The 20,362-nt window shown below is 42.1% G+C and overlaps 1 protein-coding gene across 1 annotated transcript in view; it reads right to left on the reverse strand.

The window, feature by feature from the left end:
- Positions 1-19,904, reverse strand: part of cntn3a.2 (contactin 3a, tandem duplicate 2) — a 40,889-nt gene extending 20,985 nt beyond the window's left edge. The window contains exons 1-13 of the mRNA XM_031726348.2: positions 19,386-19,904; positions 16,706-16,846; positions 15,860-15,995; positions 9,663-9,838; positions 7,749-7,844; positions 7,376-7,579; positions 6,426-6,528; positions 5,528-5,712; positions 4,535-4,671; positions 3,387-3,516; positions 2,744-2,894; positions 2,328-2,455; positions 871-1,040 (exon numbers count right to left, since the gene is read on the reverse strand). Coding sequence (XP_031582208.1) covers positions 871-1,040; positions 2,328-2,455; positions 2,744-2,894; positions 3,387-3,516; positions 4,535-4,671; positions 5,528-5,712; positions 6,426-6,528; positions 7,376-7,579; positions 7,749-7,844; positions 9,663-9,838; positions 15,860-15,995; positions 16,706-16,760 — 1,671 coding nt within the window. The 5' untranslated portion in view covers positions 16,761-16,846; positions 19,386-19,904. The remainder of the gene's footprint in view (positions 1-870; positions 1,041-2,327; positions 2,456-2,743; positions 2,895-3,386; positions 3,517-4,534; positions 4,672-5,527; positions 5,713-6,425; positions 6,529-7,375; positions 7,580-7,748; positions 7,845-9,662; positions 9,839-15,859; positions 15,996-16,705; positions 16,847-19,385) is intronic.
- Positions 19,905-20,362: the final 458 nt, after the last annotated feature.

Consider the following 20,362-nt stretch of genomic DNA (forward strand, 5'->3'; position numbering starts at 1 on the left):
CTAAGAGGACACCCGTAAGCAGAAAATGGTAAATTAGTGGTGAAATCGTTCTCTTGGCTTTGGCAGGGAAACGTGGCAGCACAGCCAATGTGGTTTAATTATGGAAATTAAATTCCCTGAAGCAGCAAAGTTAAGTTGATAATCTCTTTGGACTGGGGACATTTGAGCATTTCTGGGGAAGGAGTCTCTTTTCAGATAAGAACATTGTCAGTCAAACACATACACACACACACCCAAGAAGAATGGTTAATCTCAAAGGGTGCGAGGATGTTCTCAAAGTGTTTTGTCATTTGGGTCCCTGCCATGCTTTGATTCCTTTACAAGGCACCTCTAATAATACGTATTCCTTCCCGTTATGAAGAGGCTGTGCAGCAGGCCATGTCAAAGCAGAATTTGAAGAGACCAGCCAACGTATTAAAAAATAGATGACTTCAGAAGACTGAGCAAGAGTAAGAGAAGTGTGCTCAAATAGAAGACAACCTGTCACAATGGCTGAGCAACTAGCGCATTACCTACATGATGATTTCTATGTAGGAAGTGTATTTTGACACGACGGCTGCCATGTTTCCATTCACAAGAATACAATTAGAAGCTAAGAGGTCTTGAATGATCTAATAGCGCTTCATTGCAAAGACTTTTCCCCAGCCTTCTTTGCCACCAGAGAGAAATTTAAAATAGCAAAAGAAAAAGGATGGTATCACAGCAAGTGCAGCAAAACTTGCCATGCTCTATCTCTCCAAGAAATACCAGGGTGTCAAACCACAAGCTGTCCCTTTAAACTAATGGCAGGGATGAAGTGAAGCAAGAGAGGTGCCAAGTGCCCATTCGCACATTAGAAAAAAAAAAAAACTACGGCTGCGGGTCACTCACCCCACCCACAAATTCAAAGTGACCGTCTCCCTTGGCGATGAGCTGTCCATTGAAGGCCCAGGAGAAAGAAACATCAAGGACGGGATCGCTGGCGACCTGGCAGGGTAACACAATGCTCTCGCCCACAATGATCTCTGTGTCCACTGGCCCCTGGATGATTCTGGTTGGATCTACCCAGGAAAAATAAAAATAAAAATGTGAGAGCCAGCCATTTCTAAAGGGGAGGGTGGCAATCTTATGTGAGACATGAGACTTTTCACTTCCAGCAGATGAGCAGCCCTTTTGTTGATTTTCAGGAAATAGAAGCAGAGTAGTGACACAACACTTCCCGAGACACAAAAAACATGCTCCGCAATACAGTGAGTCACAGGCAGAGCAGTCCTGTGTATATAAAGGAGGGTCTCATGAAAAACTCAGTCAAATAATGTGTGATAACATGCAGCCTTGCCACCACTAAAACGGCTCACATAATCTTCTGAAATCCTGATAGCAATTACAATACACCATGGATCAGATAAAACTTCATGTAATGAGCTGCTCTGCACAACTAGTACAACAAAAAAAAATAAAAAAATGAAGAGCGCTGCTTTAAAGTCTGCCATAGCAATCATTTGGCTAAGCCTTCTGTGCTTCAAAAAGTCAAGATAATGAACGGCAGGAATCAAATCAAGAAGATACAACACAAAGCAAGTGGATTTGTACTCTCACATCTTACCTTGGAGAAGCTGTCAAGGGATAAAAAAAAGTGTCCCCTCAGTTCTCAAGCTACTAATAATCAATGTGTGGGTCATGGCTCTGTGCCGCCGAATGCTTTACGGCTGTGAAAAAATACTCCGGTAATTTCAAAAAAAATAACTGGCCTTGGCAGTTACAGCGGCAGACAATATCATTCAGCACATTAATAAAAACCAATAAGAAACTCACAGAACATTCAACTCCAATGGAAAAAAAACCCCCAACACGCTCAACAATAACAGCATCTGTAACACCACCTCACTAATGTGCTCACCGCTTCCACTCAGGGCACTTTCATTTATTGCACTAAATTGGTTGCCTGAACTGCTTTGAGGAAAACAATGATCGAGTGTTTCGTCAAACGCCTTCCAAGCGCATTACTGCAGCCGCTGCAAAACGCGTCCGGACAAAACGACTCAATAAAATACACGCATAAAGTTTTTTTGTTTTTATTACCTCCCTTCAAATAAAAACAAAACAATCAAATGATTATCTGAAATATTTAGTCTACTTAATCGCAAGAATAGAGACCTTACAAAGTATAGACACACACCTCAGCGCAAAACTTCAGTTTATTTATTTATTTTTTTAAATGTAACCACAAGTTATTGACCCGGGTCCTTGCGGTACGCTAGCTCTCGTGTGTTAATCCATAGTGTGCAATAAATTCTGCTTACTAAGTGGAGCGCACAAACAATCTGCTATTTAACAGGAGAGCTTACCGGTAACGAGGAGCCTTCCAGTTGTACTTGACATGCCAAATCTATTCCTAGCGAAGCACGTATAGCTGCCTGCATCAGACTTGCTCACGTTGGCAAGCCTCAGCGTTCCATCTGGGGACAGTGTGATCCTATAGGAGTGTACAAACAGAGAGAGCAGTTTACAATCCGACTGCCAACAACAAAGATTCATTTTACCATCAGATAAACACCGACTTCTGGATTTTTCAGCATTCTACATAATGGACATCTTCCAGTTAGGCAGCGTGTGTGTGTGTGTGTGGGGTGAATATTGATTAGACCAAAGATGGCTTAAGATGAGTGTAGCTGGGATAGATAACTGGCTTATATACGGAAAAAACAAGCCTATTAAAGTGTGTACATTGACTTTTTCAGAATAACGTTAACCCTGTTACTACCTGTCATTGGTGTGGATTGGCAGGTTGCCTTTCTTCCATAAAATGCTAGCGATGGGATAGGCCTGGGGTTTACATTCTAAAGTCACTGTAGTTCCTGCTTTGGCTTTGAGCAAAGCTCTGAGGAGGTTCCCTGTGAAGTCTGGAGGAGAAGCTGATGGGAAACAGCAAACTGGCGTTAGTGCAAGACTGCAGCAAATCTCACTGAGCATTTCAAGCACCAGTTTGATCCATGAAAATCATCAAATCCTACAGTAATTGAAACACATCATTTTTTAAAACGGACAAATCAAACCGACATAAAAATCAAGGCTGGAACTGTGATTTTTAGGCAGTTTTATGTATTAATAAAAGAAGAAGAATTGAGCAGAAAATATTCTTAAACTTTTAATTGGTTTTGCAGTAAAAGTTCATGTTTACTATTCAGCTAGGAGTTTGGCATCTATTACACCATCTTCATCCCCACATCAAAGTAAAGGGGGTGAAAAAAATATATATTTAAATGTGTCTGACCCCACAAAAACATCCACATTGACCCCATTATCTGCTAATCCAGACAACCTTTAAGAATGACAGAAAGATGACCTTTAAGATTCTTTGGCAACAAAGATTTGAGGATTTAGAAGAGAGATAAATGCCATCCTACCTAAAACCATTAGTTCAGCAGCAAAATATATGACACCGTGTTTATTCTCGGCCACACACTGGTACATGCCAGCGTCAGACAGGGTCAGCGCAGAGACTGACAGGACTCCGTCCTCCACATGGATCCTGTCCTGTGAAGAAACGGATGGAAGAAAGCAATTATTGCCTTACACTTACAGGTAGCTTCTGCTTTCTGCGGCACGCTCTTGCAAAGCTTGGCAAGTGCTGGATTTGTTTAGAGGTGCTGTCAATGGACGCGGATCAAATCAGGATGCTGTTGCAAAATAATTTATCGCTATGAGCACAAAGCACAATTTTGTTTTCTAAGTATGGAACATTCATTTTTTTCCTATCTTGTACACTTTTGGTCCAGTCTATGCAATATTTGAGCTTTTTGTATTATATTTGTACTTTTTTATTTATTTTCTCAGTGTTAACCATATAGAGTACAGCACCTTCTAATGTTTTTTTAATCATTAGCTATATTCTGTACTATAAATATGAAACAAATTAGATAAAACTGAAACTTTCATGGTGAAAATCATATTCTGAATCGTACAACAGTAAAAACAATAAACCTCAAATAAAAGAAGGATATTTAAACATTAGTTCTGAACAATATCAGAATGGTTATTGCTACAGTATAATGCATAAGAGGTAAGAAATTAAGTGTCAGAGGCATATCGAGGTCAGCCAAATTTAAAAATCTCAAAATATGCAAGACCACATGTATTTCTCTGGTGGTCTAGAGTTAGGTGTACTGCTATATACAGTGTATTTCACAGAAGATTAAACCCATTGTCCCTCAATATGAAGGAGCTTAAACATGCACCATGAATAATGAAAAACAACCACTGACTCCATTCAGATAAAATAGAGCAATCTCTCGGGAGCCGTACACATCCACTTTCTAAGACTCCGTAATCTGCCAAGGTAAAGCGGAATACGAGACAGTTACATCCATGTCTCATCACTGGCACACCTTAGTAAGATGTTTACCCTCTCCTCTCATCACACTCTGAATTACACTCGGGAAAACAGCAGTGTGTTTTATGCCAGGCTCTCGGAAATGAAAGGATGAGCTGAAGCTGAAGATTAAGTCTTTAAAATGAAACACTTGTAGGTGGCAGACGACAGCCGGTAATTTACCTCTGAGAGGAGCTGTTGGCCGTTCTTCAGCCACGTGTAGGAGGGTTTGGGCCTGCCGTTGGCTCGACACTCCCAGTAAAGTCTCTCCTCAATGGCTAGAGCCGTGTCTTTCATTGTCTGGACCCACTGAGGCTTTGCTGAGGACACAGAATTATCCTCGAGTGAATTATCTGACAAGAACCAGAGGGCAGATTTCGAGGAAGGAGCATTATCGTATTAAATAAGCTGCATCTAAATAAGTTCAAAGGAAAGCGTGTGCAGATTGGCAGCCCAAATTAGGGGGGGATCGTCAATGGGTTTTCCTTTAAGAGGCTAGAGGAGAGAAAATTGAATGCAGTCTATCAGTTACATCTCTTAAATGTGTCAGCAGCCCGAGGCAACCCAAAGATTAACACAAAGGAAGAAGCTCTCATGACCGGCGAAGAGCACCCGATACCAGCACTCACCCCCCCAACCGTCACCTTAATTTTGCGTATAATAAATGTCAGGTCCTGCTTGTTTCCCATCCAGCACACAACCCCCCCGATGTCTCTCATATATTTACAGCTTTCAGGAAATTTCATGGGTTTCATGAGTGCAATGCTCATAATAAGCACAGCTCACTTCGGTGGCACTGTACATACTGTCACTTCCAATTTCACAAGTGTCATTTTTCCCTCTTTCACAGATTCACAGGAAAACACAGCGGCTGAAGCAAGCCAAGAACCCAAAATGTAATAGCTGCAGTGAAACGCTTAAAATGCAGGAAGAAGGCAGAGATTTGTGTGTGCATTAAAGTAGCGTGTATAACAATGAGCTCTTGCTATTATCAAATTACTTATAGCTTTTAAACGATCACATTACAATTGTTTTTGCGCTTTGCCATTTACAAAGTCTAACGACGTGACAATTGTCGACGTTGCAGAAAGAAGCAGGGATATTGATTGTTTACCCATTTTGTCTAACTCAATTGTCTGTGGCGTCGTCTCAAAACTCAAACAAAAGTCGCAGTACCATAAAAAGCCAGCCGACCGCTGACTGTGTTCTTCCCCATCTTGTTCTCGGCCACGCACTCGTAACCGCCCGTGTCGTCCTGCTGAAAGCTGGGAATCTCCAGCACGGCGTTCGAGTACTTCATTTTGACTTTGCTGGGGAAGGGAACGCCGTTGGCCCTCCTCCAGGTGATTTCTGGGACGGGGCTGTAAGACACATGCGAAGGAAGAGCTCAGCGGGGAATCAGGTGCAGGTGTCTGTAACAATCTGTAGCAATAAAGCATCAGATGGACTGCAGTACTTTTTTTTCCTTTTGCTGATAAATGGTCTAGACCACGGGTGTCAAAACAGATTGGCCCAGCAAAGACTCCAATCTGGCCCACTGAGTGGTTTTGGAAAATATGAAAAATGGCATAATTTTTGGGAACCTTTAACTTTATTTTTACACATTTTACAGCTTTTCCCACTGATGAAGACCTCCCTCACTGTCATTCATACTAAAACAAAGTAATGAAGTAACAGATAAACAATTAAATGATCTTATCTACTACAGAAATGTCAAATTTACAATGGGTAAGTAGAAAAAAAGACATTCTCTTGACAAAACTTTTGTTTTATAATTTATGAGCAATGAGCTACCAGATTTATTTAGGTAATTTTACACACCTATTTCTTACAATTTAAGCCCAAAGAGTCATGTTGACAGATTTCCTGTGGGCTGTATGTGCCCACAGGATATAAAATGAGTTTGACATCCCTGGTCTGGACTTAACCCATTCCAACAACACGTTGCTTTCAGACCAATCATGGCTTGATGCCACGCTCTAAGAACCATAATTGCTTAGAAATCCAGATGTTCCTTGTATAGAAAGAAAAGACAGTGAAAGATTAAAAACATGCTTGAGGAAATCCAGCTTACTTCCCAAGGGCGAAACATTCCAGCGTAACTGTTGATCCTTTCGCGGCGGGTACATTGTCTGGGAAATTAACTTCTATTTTCGGCTCGTATTCACCCATCACTCCTATGAGGACCAAGCACAAGAACTTGCTCAGTCTTCCATTATGCATGAGTTACAAGCATTACGGCTGGCATTATGGACCAAACAATAGCACTGGAAAGCTAACAGAGGAAAAAATGAAATGCACATGAGCAAACACTCTCTCATGGGTAAACTAAACTCAAAATCGTGCATCGCTTAAGAGTCCAGTCACCAGAGTGTAGCCAAAACCCAGCGAGGAATAATTTAAATACACTGAGCATTATTTTTCATCTAGAGATTTTTTTTAATCTGCTATTTCAAAGCTCGAGTAGGCAGTTCCTAACCCCTGTTGTGTTTCATTGTTAATATCAGCATTCAGGGAAGGCACTCAAGATCGCGACCAGAAAGTGATGCAACGGGATTTAAATTTATGCAGCTACATGTACAGTACACTGAGTGGAAACTGGCTGAACCACCAGAACACTCAATGTAATGGTCCACTGACGTATGACTTATGTTTAATTCATTCCCAAGGCAATCTTTATTCACTCGTTCTATGAAAGCATAACAGAGAACAGAACAACACGCCGCTGAGAACAGGCCCGAGAATTCATGTGAAAGCAAAGAGGAAGCTTTTAAAGGGACTGCGAATTATAAGAGAAGCTAAGTCAGCAAAGAAGAGATTTGGGTGCTTTGTTTGCTGGCCTACATTGAGGAGCAACTATTTACTTACAGGCATTAGCCCTCTGTGACTCAACTTCAGTGAGGTACAACGAGATAAAGAGCACTCTCGCTGGCGTGATGATTAAAGCCACCTTAAAATGAAAGGCCCATAATGCGAGGCTGAAAGGCAATACTTGTCACGTCAAAGGCACAAGCTGTGTCTTACCATCTGTCCTGAGGATCAGAGACGTGGGGGAGCTCTGAACCTTGCCCTTTGTGATGCTGTTCATCACTACACACGTGTAGTTGCCCACATCAGAGGGCTCCACCTTGGCAATGTAAAGGTTTCCCGTCTGCTGGGAGACGAAGCGCCGATTGTCTTGCTGAACGAAATACGGGTACTCATTGAAGATCCATGCATAAGTAAGGTCTGGAAGGCAAACAAGGAAGCGCATGAGACGATCCTGGATGCTCTCTGATATTAAATGTGATTAAGAGAATTAACTGTGATTAGAAAAGGGGCTAATCAGTGGCAGCAAGATTATGTTTTAATCTTGGCAGAACACTTCAGAAGGACTCAAAACAACAGCAGAATTTACCTCCTGAGGAAGTGGGCGTTCCACAAAGCAACACCACTCCTTGTCCCTCTCGGACGGACACTGCGCTTCTGGTGTGAACTTTGAAATGATCTAAGTCTGACAGGGGGGAAAAATGAAAAGGAAGCTTACTGTAGGATGTCACATATCAGGGGAGTGGAAAAGAGGCTGAGTAAAAGCTTTCTGCAAGACACTGACACAAACCCATAAGAAAGCTGTAATGAAAATTGCACTTCTGCAAGGCCTGAGGGAGAACAAAAGCAACTGAGACAAGTGAGGCTCTGAAACAGAAGAGTTTAGACAGAATGCTGAACCCAGGACCCGAATGAGATATGAGCGATATGCCATTTTATGAAAAAAGGAACTTGGATGTGAAAACCCACCACTGACTTCATTTATATACATGTTTGTGTAAGCTGTGAAATCACAAGGATTGCCATAGAGACTTGACTTAGCACAGAATCTCAAATAGAAATCTATCCCGCAGCAGCAGAGATGGCCGAACAGGTAAACACGCGAGCCAATCATGTTGCTGAACTGAGGCTCGCGCACAGAAGAGATTCATAGCCTCTGTATGAATCGTGTGAATTAGCCTGGCATATGTTCAAGGCTCTGGTGGGAGGAGCGAGAGCCATTCGTTACATCTGCACTCTGAATTGAGTCGTGATGAAGCCTGTAAGGCTGTGCAACTTTGCACGTGCCAAGCAGAATTACAATTTGAGGCTTTATAAACTTCATACTTCAACCTTTGCAGTTTTTTCTTAAATCAGTGCTTTAAAAGGTAGAGTTTGTCCATTGTAAAAATAAACTTTTGGATCTCTCTCTATTCATTTTATAGTGGTTTCAAAATAGCTGCCCAAAAACTGCCTGAGGGAGACGGGTTACCAAGACATTAATATACCATGACGAGATATGCTGCAAGAGCTCATAACACTATAAGAAAAAAGTTGAAACGACTGAAAACTTTTTTATTGAGCTACACCTTAAGGTATATGTACCTAGTAGTAATTTTTTCTTGTTATTATTCTTTAGTGTTGCATCCAAATATTGCTAAGTGAATCTGAAAAATCAAAAGAACTATATTTGTTCATTGGAGGCTCCTTTGAAGGTTAAAAAATGACTCAAACTTTTTTCAGAGAGGTTAGATTATCCACTGGAACCTGGTCATTATTCTCAAGTCATTGTTGTTAAGTTATTAAAATGTCATTATTTCATTTTTTCTAACCGCCCCATATCTTAAAAGCTTGTCAAAAAAGACCCAAAACATCTGCACGGCCAGATACCACCACCGAGTGAAGGTGTGAAAAGGCGCTTTGTTGCGATCTGCATGAAAGGAAGCCTTAATGAATAGTATAGAAGTAATAAGTATTCATTTGGTTATTCATTTGAGTTGTTTACTTGCTTCACCAGCAGATACGTGATGTGAAAGTACATTTTTTTACTGCCTAAATTATTATTTTTGTGGCGATGCATTGTAGTATAGTTTGCACTGCAGCTTTTATTCATTTGCTTTGTTCTTCCTTTTTCATAACAGTGCAGGTATGCTGTGTTCTTATTTTTTTATTCTTCAGGCTCCAGTCCTTATTAAGTTATTCTTCAAACACTACTTGTGCAATTTGGTAGACTACTGTACCCCAGAGTGCATCCAACGAAACTGGAATGACTTCTGATTGAAGCAAACAACACAAAGTGAAACAGCAACTCTTATTCTGCATGACCATAAGTAAGGAAGCGTCATCGCACTCAGATTCTTCCCATGTTACATTAACATTTAATGCGGCTCCCCACTGAACTCGCTGCATGCTGATAAATACTGCAAATAAAGCGCTTCCATTTTAGTGTACGTCTGCATTATTTGTAGTTAAGAGCATTTACACACCCGTGCTTTTTGTAGTTATAACTCTGACTGTAACTTACAGGCAAACTGAAGACTCGCTCTTCTGCTGAGGATAGCTCCTACTGTGTTGTAGGCCATACACTGGTACATCCCTACATCCTGGTAGCGGTCCAGGCTGCTTATAATGAGGTTGCCCCCAGACAGACGCCGCCGACGATCCAGACCCAGATTTATGAGAGTCCCATTCAATGACCATCTGTGAGGGCAAAGACACCATCAGTCCCTGGCAAAACACGCAGTCCACTTCTTCCTTCCAACCAAGGTGGTCTGACAGGAGGTGAGTGGAGAACACAATTCACTGTGGTAACTCACTTGGAATAAGAATAATACACTTTATGTGGTGTGATTTGCGCTGGTGCCGAGGATTTTAAAAGGTTGCTAGTTGAAATGAACTCTTGTGGTTAGGACTTTGGCCAGCGATTATTTTCGGCTGTGATTAAACTTCCTTAAAAACAAACAAATCTGCAAACACAACTGTGTTGTGTTCAGGGTTAAGGAAGATGGAGTTGATACACGTGTGACTACCAGCAAATTATGGATAGTTCTGTGCATCAGCTTGATAAACTTTACATGCAGTCATTTGAAAAGAAAGTACACCCTCTTTAAATTCTAGGGCTCGTGCATCAGGACACAATGAAAATTAATTGATTCAAAGTTGATACAAGGTTACTACAGGCTCAGACAAACAGATGATGACATATTATGCCATGTCATTATATACTGAAAAAACCAAACAAATCCCCACCCCAGCAAAATGCAGAAGCAGTGCATGAAAAAACTAAGTACACCCTTACTGATTCCCCAGGAATTAAGAGGATGAGAAGCAGCCAAGCGCTGCTAATCCAGTCCACTTGATTAAGTGATCATCAGCAAGTCTGAGCACCTCTATAAAAGAAAAAAATTTGGCAGTCTGTTGGTCTGTAAAGTTCAGGTGTGTGTTAGCAAAATGCCAAGGAGGAAAGACATCAGCAGTGATCTGGGAGAAGCTGCTGACCATTAAACTGGGAAGGGTCTATAGGACATTTCCCCACAATTTCAAGTCCATCATTCTACAGTAAGAATGATTATTCACAAGTGGAAAAAACTCAAGACAGCTGCTAGTCTTCCCAGGAGTGGGAGTGCCAGCAAATTCACCTGAGGTCAGACAGGTGACCTGCAAAAACCTCAAAGCAACATCTGAGTTAGCATTAAAAGTTAAAGCTCATGACAACACAATTAGAAAAACACAAGTATGGCTTGGCTGGAAGAGTTGCCAGGAGAAAACCCTCTTCTCTCTAAAAATAACACGGCTGTTCAGCTAAAGTTTGCAAAGCTGCATCTGCAGAAACCACAAGACTTCTGAAACAATGTCCCGGGGACAGGCTAGACCGTTGTTTGGCCACATTGATCTGTGCCACATTTGGAGAAAACCAAATGCAGAATATCAACACAAACACCTCAAACCAGCTGTCAGTGAGTCGACAATGAACTCCTCCAGACTTCAAGCTGACTGAAACCCTGTGGTGGGACCTTAAGAGAGCTGTGCATAAACAACAGTCTGCAAACTTTGATGAACTGAATCAATGCTGTAAAGACGAGTGAATCAAAATTCCTCCACAACAATGTGAGAGACTGATAAAGTCACGCAAAAAACTATTCATCCAAGTTATTGTGGTTATAGTTATTCCCAAAATGCAGAAACATTTTGCAGAAACCAAAATGTTTCTGCATTTTAGCTTATTTTTGTTAAAATAAATAAATAAACAATACATCATATATTGTTGTACATCTGAGGTTGTATTTAAGTAATTTTAGAACCTGATAAGGACCTGATGAGTTTATTATCTGATGAAATTTACCACCTTAGGATTAAAAGAGAGTGTACTTTGTTTTTCGAGACTTATGCTGCTCGAGCCAAGCATATTTTTTTGTACCTGCAGTCTAACAGTACCGTAATCAATACTGCTGCCATGTCCATATATCATCAATTTATTCAGCTAACAGATGTCCTTTATGTCTGTATAAACCTTGAAGTGCAAATTTCTTTCCTGTGTTGTATTTTTCCATTTTTCTTTATTTAGCTGTGCTACTACTTGCTGCTGCAGTTATCCCATTTTCCCCACAGGGATCATTAAAGTTTAATCTAGGGGTATCATACACAAAGCTGTCCTTCGCTATTTAAGAGGAGCAGAGGACAAAGGTTTTAGAAGCCATCCTGGACAATGATCATCAGTCTAACCATAATCACCTCGTCTCTGTCACATTAGATTTACATAATGTGATATTATTCCACCTTTGACTCCTCATCAGGACTAAACATTACCACCTGGCAAGAGGTAACAATGGCTCAATGTATCAAAGGAGGCCTTTTAAACTCTTTTTCACCCTTTATTATATCTTTCCAACACTTAGCAGGAGGAAGAATAAAAAAAAAGAAGCTCTGTGAAGCAGGTTAAGACGGCGCTATCAAATAAATGAAGCACCTAAAAGAACTCTTAAAAACTTAAGGTTAATTCATTGATTCAAACAAGTCTCATTATTCATTTTCATTCTCCGCCACCGCAAAAACTCTATCTCCTTTTAAATGCTATTCAAAAGCTGAGCATTGATGAGTTCAAGGACAGAGCACTTTTCAAGAATGTTCCATCATTTGTCTTTAAGAAGAAAAAACATAACCCTTTCTTTCACTTAGCAACACACTTCCTTTCTTGCTTTACTTAAGTGGCAACAAGTGGCAACAGACATGTGGGAGACGCAATGGATGACTTTTCGAAAGCATATATGTTTCGCTTCCCAGTAAAAGAGAGAAGAAAAATAAAACATTCTTAAAGAATAATTAGCGATCAGGTGAAACAACATCAACATTGGAATAACACTGGTCATTAAAATGCGTCACTGAATTCATGTGGATTTTACTTTAATGCTTTACATGGTTGCAGACTCATGACAATTGGAGTGGCTTCTTCCAGAATCAGTAGAGCAATGGGCTCCACTGTATTAAAAAAAAGTGGTGGGAACATTTTGGGAGTATTACAAAAATCGTTTTCACACATAAACTCTGGAAAAAGTTGGGAGTACTTGGGAAGATGCCGTCTTCTCTCACATGCAGTACACATGGAGATCGCTCGTGCCAGCCATGTTCTCGATGCTGGAAATATTCAGTTTGGTTTAGAGTAGAGATCTTCCTGTGCAGAGTGTCCACAAGGCAGCACACAGGGCTCGCTAGCTGTGCATTCACCGGGGTATTATCTGTGGTGTTCTCACAATCTGTGCAAACCAGAACCCACTGTGTGGGACATTTGCATTCTCACATGCACCTCCATCAGGTAATATTTCGAAAAGTTGAGGGCTCATATCCCAATCTGTTCAAGCATCTGTGGGATGCCCAATCCAATAAGAGCTCTTAACCCAGCGGACCTCGAGGATCTGCTACCAATGAGCTAGACTCAGAGGTCCTGAATCCATGCCCAAAAAGGTCAGTGCTGTTTTGATGCATCTAAACAATAGGAGGTTTTAATGGTTGATCAGTGCACGTTTATCATGCTGCACAATGAGTTCGTGACTTAACCAATGCCTCTCTGCCTGAAATATTTTCACAGCGCTGCACATAGATTGCTTACACAGAATGCAGACTGGCAGATCAATTTGCTTTCACATCTATGGTGTATGGTGTATGTGGACATCCTGGAAAGGAGAGAGTGGTTGTTTATTTGACACCGGAGCCTGATTGACAGCTTTCCCACCAACTTGAACAAAAAAAAAAGCAAGCGCTCAAATATAACACCTTTTTTTTTTAAACTAATGAAATATGACTCTTCATGAACCGTCTGTGCTGCAGAAACAAAGCAATAAAAAGGGCAGAAACTTGAAGTGGCAGGCAAAACTGCCCACTGGTTTCAGAAACATCAAATAACTTTCAAAAAATAAAGCTAAATCTCTCCTTTACCAAGAAAGGGAAGCATAACAAACATTTGTGCGAAAAGACAGACATAAACAAGATGATGAAGTTGCTGGAGACGGAAAGGCGAAGAAAGACTCGACTACAAATATCCTGATGCCAGACACCGCAGGACTTCCCCAGAAGTCCCACGTTCATGCTCTGAGGCGAGACCATGCTTTGACGCCACGAGGCAGACCTACACAAGATCAGGCAGGTGGTTTTAATGTTGTGGCCGATCAATACACATGCAGCTTGGTCACTGTATGTAATGAGGTTAACCCTATTACTCTTGCGACTTACGATGAATACCTAAAGGGCTGGAATGACTAGTGATACATGCCTGCATGTTTGTGTAGGTGTCCATGTCCACGCTTGCATTCAGCTCTTAATCCCTTAGCCACCGTTTTCACCTCTTTTTGACCTGCTCTGAAGTGCCTCTGCTGTTCAGTGGTGCCACGAACACAGGGCAGGTGATTGAATGGCAACTGGAAAACTGAATTACTCCGCTTGAAACTCATTTTGTGAACACATGTTGTCTGACCACAGAGAAATTCAAGTATTCTGGATGATCTACCGGTCTAGAGCCACAGGCTTCAAACCTCGGGTCAAGTAAAGGGTAGACAAGTCACCTTCTGTTTACGTTTAAGACACTCACACAGTGTAACTTTTATAGCCTGCAGCGGCAACGATGCTTTTCTATAGAAGATCTGATTTTCTCCCATGAGTTTTTAAATCAGTGCTGTGTGCATAGTATGAAAGTCTCATATCTCTGTGAGTGACAGGAGTGGCAGAGGAAAGGGAAAAGGGGGAAAAGAGAAGAAGGGGGATGGGAGAGAGCAGTGTGAGCCCATTTACACTTCAAGAGAGGAGCCAGAGAGGTGCTGAGGGCATGCAGAGCCTAGCACAGCCAGCTTGACAAGACACCCCGTTAAACATGCTCATCTCACCTTTAATCAGTACATGGAAATACCTGGTCTTAGATGGGGAATGTGAAGAGCCTGAAATAATGAATGTACATACTCCACACCACTATCATTCATTTCATCTGCGCCGGCTGTGCTGCAGTAATTCCAACGTCGAACGCCAAAGACGCTTGTGATCAATGTCTGTTGGTGCCAACCGGTGTCTAGCAACCTGCATCGGCCTCATTGTGTTTTATAAGAGGAGACGATCATTAAGATGCTACACATGTGTCACTAAGATACTATCTGGTGAGACAAGAGGCAGATTGGTGGTGTGTTAGTCAATATGAATTAGTAAAGCCATAATGACACTGCTGCACAGAGTGTCTATGTGCATTTCAGTCTAATTTGGAGAAAATTAATAGAAAGGAAAGCGGCTTGCTTTTCCACATGAAAACTATAATCTAAATTGGCTTTGCAAGAATGGCAAGCTCCAAGCAGCCAGGAGTATAAAGAGGTGTCTGCATCTGTATTACTTTTCTTTTCTGCGGGTAAAAATTCACTGAGAATATCCAGATGAGTACATCACTTCTTCCTTTCCCTCATCTTCTTTTTCCATTTAGATTGCGATCATGTCTCAATGCAGCTTTTATGTTTGCTCAACTAATCATTTACTTTAAACAAGCTCCTCTTTTGACGTTGACAGTTGAGAAAATACCGTCGGTGATGAAAGCGAAAGAGTGGAGAAAGTGCAAGTAACTGCTTATGAGGTGGAGAACGAGTCCGCCTGTGTTATTTTAAACAAAAGAGCAATACGGCGTTGATAATGTGCTAACTGAACTACAGTTCAGTTAGGACTCTGGATCTTTATTTCCATCAGTTTATATTTGAAAGCTGTGTTCTGGCATCTCACTCCCAATGTGTGAATGAATGTACTAAGCTGGAAGTGAGCACAAGCGGGACCCAACACAGAACAGAGTCATGCATCACTGACTATAGACGGGACATTTAATAAGTCAGGTACAGCACAAGACAAAGTGATGGGGTGCAGGTGGGTTGCAAAGCACCTTGCAGGTGCAAACATGGGGAATGAGGCAAACGTGGGAAGGCTAAAGCAGCTTTAGTAGTGTGTCCTAAGTGAGATTTGCCAGTTAAATGTATGGAAGAGCATACATTTAACTGAGCAAGGCTGTCAGCTGATGTTGGCGAACGTTGAGATCAGCTGAGCTGCTGGGATTGTGCTGAGCTCGACTATTTATAATTGACTGCTACGTGAAACCCAACGAAATCTTGCAAATAATGATTTCTAAATCAGTCTTTCCCCCTTTTTAATAACCCCAAGCTAACATTTTTGAAAACCTGAAGAATAAAAACCTCAACGTGAATGTGCTCCTACCTGTACTGAGGAGATGGTGTTCCCTTTGCGTCACAAGTCAGAGTAGCTTCTTCTTCTATGGAGTCAATGGGAATGAACAAATCACCCGGCTCCATTCTCCATCTCGGACCATGGAATGATCCACTGTCCAGGCAATCTGACAGAGACACAGTTCCAGAGTGAGCATGAAGACAGAATAGAAACCACTGTAAAGGAGTCAGGACTCCATTATTACCTTATTTTTCTTAGATGGAAAAGTGTCATAAAGAGGCTTTTAAAACGGGGAAGCGAGTCTCATATCTTTGCAGGTGTTGCAAAGTGTTCTTGCAAACAAATACATTTTTAAAAAATGAACCGCTCACAGTGTACCCGGTACCAGGTTGCCATTTCTGTCATTTTAAAAGTGTCACTGCTCCAGCATTAAAAAATAAAATAAACACCTCTAGTTTAACAAATTCACAAGAAAACTTTTTTAATCATTTACTAACAAACTTTTTGTCTATGCTTGGTAAATACAAACATTACATGATTATTATTCATATAAAATCATTCCCAGCAGAAGGGGAAACCTTTGCTCTCTTTTTATGTTACTTAAATGTTTTTGACTAAGTGAAAAAAGAAAAGTAGAACGCCTCACCATCAGGTTACAATCACAGCGAAAGTGATGACGAAGATTGAGAGCATTGTGTCTGGATTGTGAGTGGAAGCCAATACTGCAGAGTGCTCCTATAAACCTGAGCCATCATCCTCTCTGACACTATTTTTGTCTCATTCCACAGCCGTAAATGTCCAAACTTGAACACACACGTGCGCACGCACCAGAAACCCCCCCAAAAATCCATCACTCATACAAAAAAGGTAGTTTACCTGTCAAACAGTCGATGATTGATAACAGTAGAAGCTGTTTCCATGGCAACGTCATCTTTGGCAGCCAGGGGTAAATGAGACTTTCATCCAATAAGCTTTGAAATGGCACTTGTGTTCTCCGAGAGAGAGAGGAGGCTTGACCTGTTGAAACGAGAATCTCGTTGTAAAATACCAAAAACTCCACCACTGCCAGCGTTACATCTTTTAATCACCTATCAAGCTAAGACAGGGGAAGTGTCAGAATTTTTCTGTCAGCAGAAACATAATCACTGTAAAACTGGAGGAACAGTTTGGTGCCGGATAGCCCTCACATCTCTAATCAGCAATGATCCAGGCAATGTCACTTTGCGCCCTGTAGTGTGGCCAACTTGAACCCAGAGATGTCTGAGGGTGATACCAGAGGCATATGGGAGGAAGTCCATGCCAATCTATTAGGGGAGCAACCAACGCCTAAGCTCATCCTTCACTTGGACGGATTCACTCTCTGGCTGCCTGAGGAGACTTGGACCTGGGAATTGGGTGCCATCCAATCAATTAGATTCACCCACAGCAGCATGTGTCTTCCCACATGCTGGGGTGAATCAAGACAGCCTGATGAGGAAGCCATTCCACCCAGGTCCGTAATCAAGGACAAGAGTCTGACTGCTTGTAGCATGTGTTGCAAATTGCGATGCGCGCGCTTCTTGCAGGAGGGGACTGAGCGCGTAATGATGCAATTACAAAATGTCAAACATACACACAATGAAGAGCAGGCAATAACACAGCAAATAAGGGAGCGGTCTCATACACACAGACACACACATACACATATTACGAGTGCGCAGCGTATGGGAAGATTTGTGTATATTACTCTGCGCATGCATAAAAGGGAAGCGTATATGAATAAGTCGGGTCTGAAAATACAAGTTTCTTCAAGAGGTGTTGCGGCCGTATTAAGGGCAGGGGCAGATAATAACATCAATCTGCTAAATGTCACACAGCCCACACACACCTACACACTAAAGTTGCTTTCTCACCATGTACGAAACACATGTAACAGCCAGCCAGCCAGCCAGCCAGCCTCCACACACACACACACACACACACACACACACACACACACACACACCCTCACTTTCCATTTAGAAGACATAAGCTGTGACGTGCGGCTCATTTGTGGTCTAATCCCAAGGCGAGTCTGGTTCAGAGTGCTACTTATGGAGGGTCTAATTGTTTGTTAGCTGCCTGCATGTCAAATCAGACACGTGGGGGTCTCAGCCAAGATTTTATTTCCTACCTTTCATGTTTGCTCCCCCCCACCCCCTTCCCAAAGTCTGCTAAATTGGATTGGTATGCCTCCTCTCTAGAAGACTTCTGCACGCCTTACCTCAGTAATAGGCCCACAGTGTACAAAGTGCTGGCATCTCAAGACTGAGAATTGGTGTGTGCAAAAGGTATGGAGGGTATTACAGTACAGTCAACTTCGCATGTTGCATGGTTTGCATTTGCAGCGGGGGTTTTGTCAGGGATGGCTCTGAGTTACATGTGTTTTTTTTTCCCCCTACACATCCAATAAATCGTTTAAAAATGCAAATTGGAGGATTAGAGAATTACACCAGTGTAACACATGCTGTATAGAGCTGTCCATACACAGATGCAAGCTGACCCACCCACCCACTCACACACACACACACAAACACAAGCACACATTCACACTGCTTGCAATAATGGTGCTAACAGGATGGTGACAGAAGGTGGTGAGAAAGCTTTGGGGGGGGGGGGTTGAATCACTCTCAATCAAGAAGGGTACTTTCTGGAACCAATACACCACTGGCTTAACTGACACTTAAAAAAAATTAAATGTATAAACACATATCTACCACCTACATCACACTCTGCCTGCATCCAAGTAACATGCTGACTGAACAAACAGCCCAGCTGGAAAGAGTAGGAGTGTACTTAGTTTGAAGGCCTGAGCTGCATTCATCACAGATTGTTCAGCTGACATTGTGGCATTAAAGTATGCAATTACCTTGTGAACGCTGCAAGGTAGAAACTGTGTGTGTGTGAGTGTGTGTGTGTACACCTTTTGCACTCAGTGTATCGCATAAAGGATAAAGCCTATAATTACTGATACTTCTGATGGTTTTCTGTTTTATTTTTAAACTTAAAATACAGCCAAAAGAACCTTAATTACACGTTTCTTACTTTTCTTTCTTCTATGTTTTAGTGCATGCAAGTCCACCCAAGCCCCATTCAGCCCTTAAAAAATGTGCTGGTCTTTGGCCTGTAGGTTAGCTCTATTTCACGGGGTGAGCTGCAGTGTGGCACCACACCAGGTAAGTACCACAGGAGCAGTTAGGGGGCTGAAATGCCAGGCTGTGACTAACTGCACCCCTTACATCACTTTGACAAAGAAAGGGAGGCATGTTGGAGCCAACTCCTTAATAAAAAAAAGAAAAATAAGTCTCCTCTTTCTGGATTGCCTCTTTAAAAAAAATAAATAAATCAGCCTGCTCAGTGTGCAGGAATTGGCCGCAGTTGGGAGGTCACGTCACGTTGCTCGAGTCTAAAACAAACAATTATTCTCAAATAAAAGGCATTAGGAGCGGACGGTGCAGTTGGGAACAGCATAAAAACAGGCCGACGTGGTGGCAACAGCATGCCCGTCGCTATTTATATAAATTACACACTGTCTTACCTGTTATCCCGAAATATCTTGACACCAATAGGAACCAAATTCAGCCCTCACGGATAAAACGACAAACTGCTCCTCCATGGAAACCTCGTTAGAAGAATTTCGGTCGCAATTGCAAGGTCGTTCGTACAGGTGAAACTGAGCCGGTGGTCAGTCACAGATAACGGGTAACGAAGGAGACATAAACACACGCGTTTCATATCGCTGCTCTCTCCCCACCTCCTCCTCCTTCTCCTCCACTCCCCACCAAAAAAACAGAAAAGAAAAGAAAAAAAAAGAAAAAGCACACACGCGCGCGCGCGCTCGCACGCACAACACCCACGTTGTTTGCTGTGCTGAATCACATTTGCTACATCCACAGTTACGAGGCTTGACTCTCGCCCGTGTCTGCGCTCCAGTGCGAGTAAGTATGAAATGGGGCTTGAAAAAGGAACCTCGCGAGGATGATTTATTGTGCGCGTCAGAGTCCCGCTCTCCCCGCGAAGGAAGGAGGAGTGGGCTGCACGGCGGGGAGAAGGTCGATAAAGCAGCCAGAACGTGCAGCGAGCGATGGGATGGGAAGGTGGTGCGGTGAGGCAGGGAGGGAGGGAGGGAGGCAGGGAAGAAGGCGCACCTGGCGGGGAACTGCGCCCCCCTGCGTCTTCCTTTGGTACAGTCCTCCTGGCACACGTGCAGCCTACAGACATTAGTTTAAATTAAGCTAATTCTCCCACAGTGCCGGTTTATGTAGTGTTTAGAAATGACAGAAAACATTCATTTCTTGGATAAACAGTTAAAATGACAAGTAGCGCTGTACAAGTATCAGGAAGTCTGGGAAGTATCAGTATCTATAAAAAGGATGTTATTTGAAATTCTCTGTTTGCTCTATAGCCATTAGGACTTGCACAAACACGTGTAAGATTTATTTGTTTATTTTGCCTGTCCTTTTCTCACTGATTTGAATGGGGAGAGGATGAGTTAGATTAATGTGACGTCTTCTC

This window comes from Oreochromis aureus, linkage group 20 (assembly GCF_013358895.1).
Source record: "Oreochromis aureus strain Israel breed Guangdong linkage group 20, ZZ_aureus, whole genome shotgun sequence".
NCBI lineage: Eukaryota > Metazoa > Chordata > Actinopteri > Cichliformes > Cichlidae > Oreochromis > Oreochromis aureus.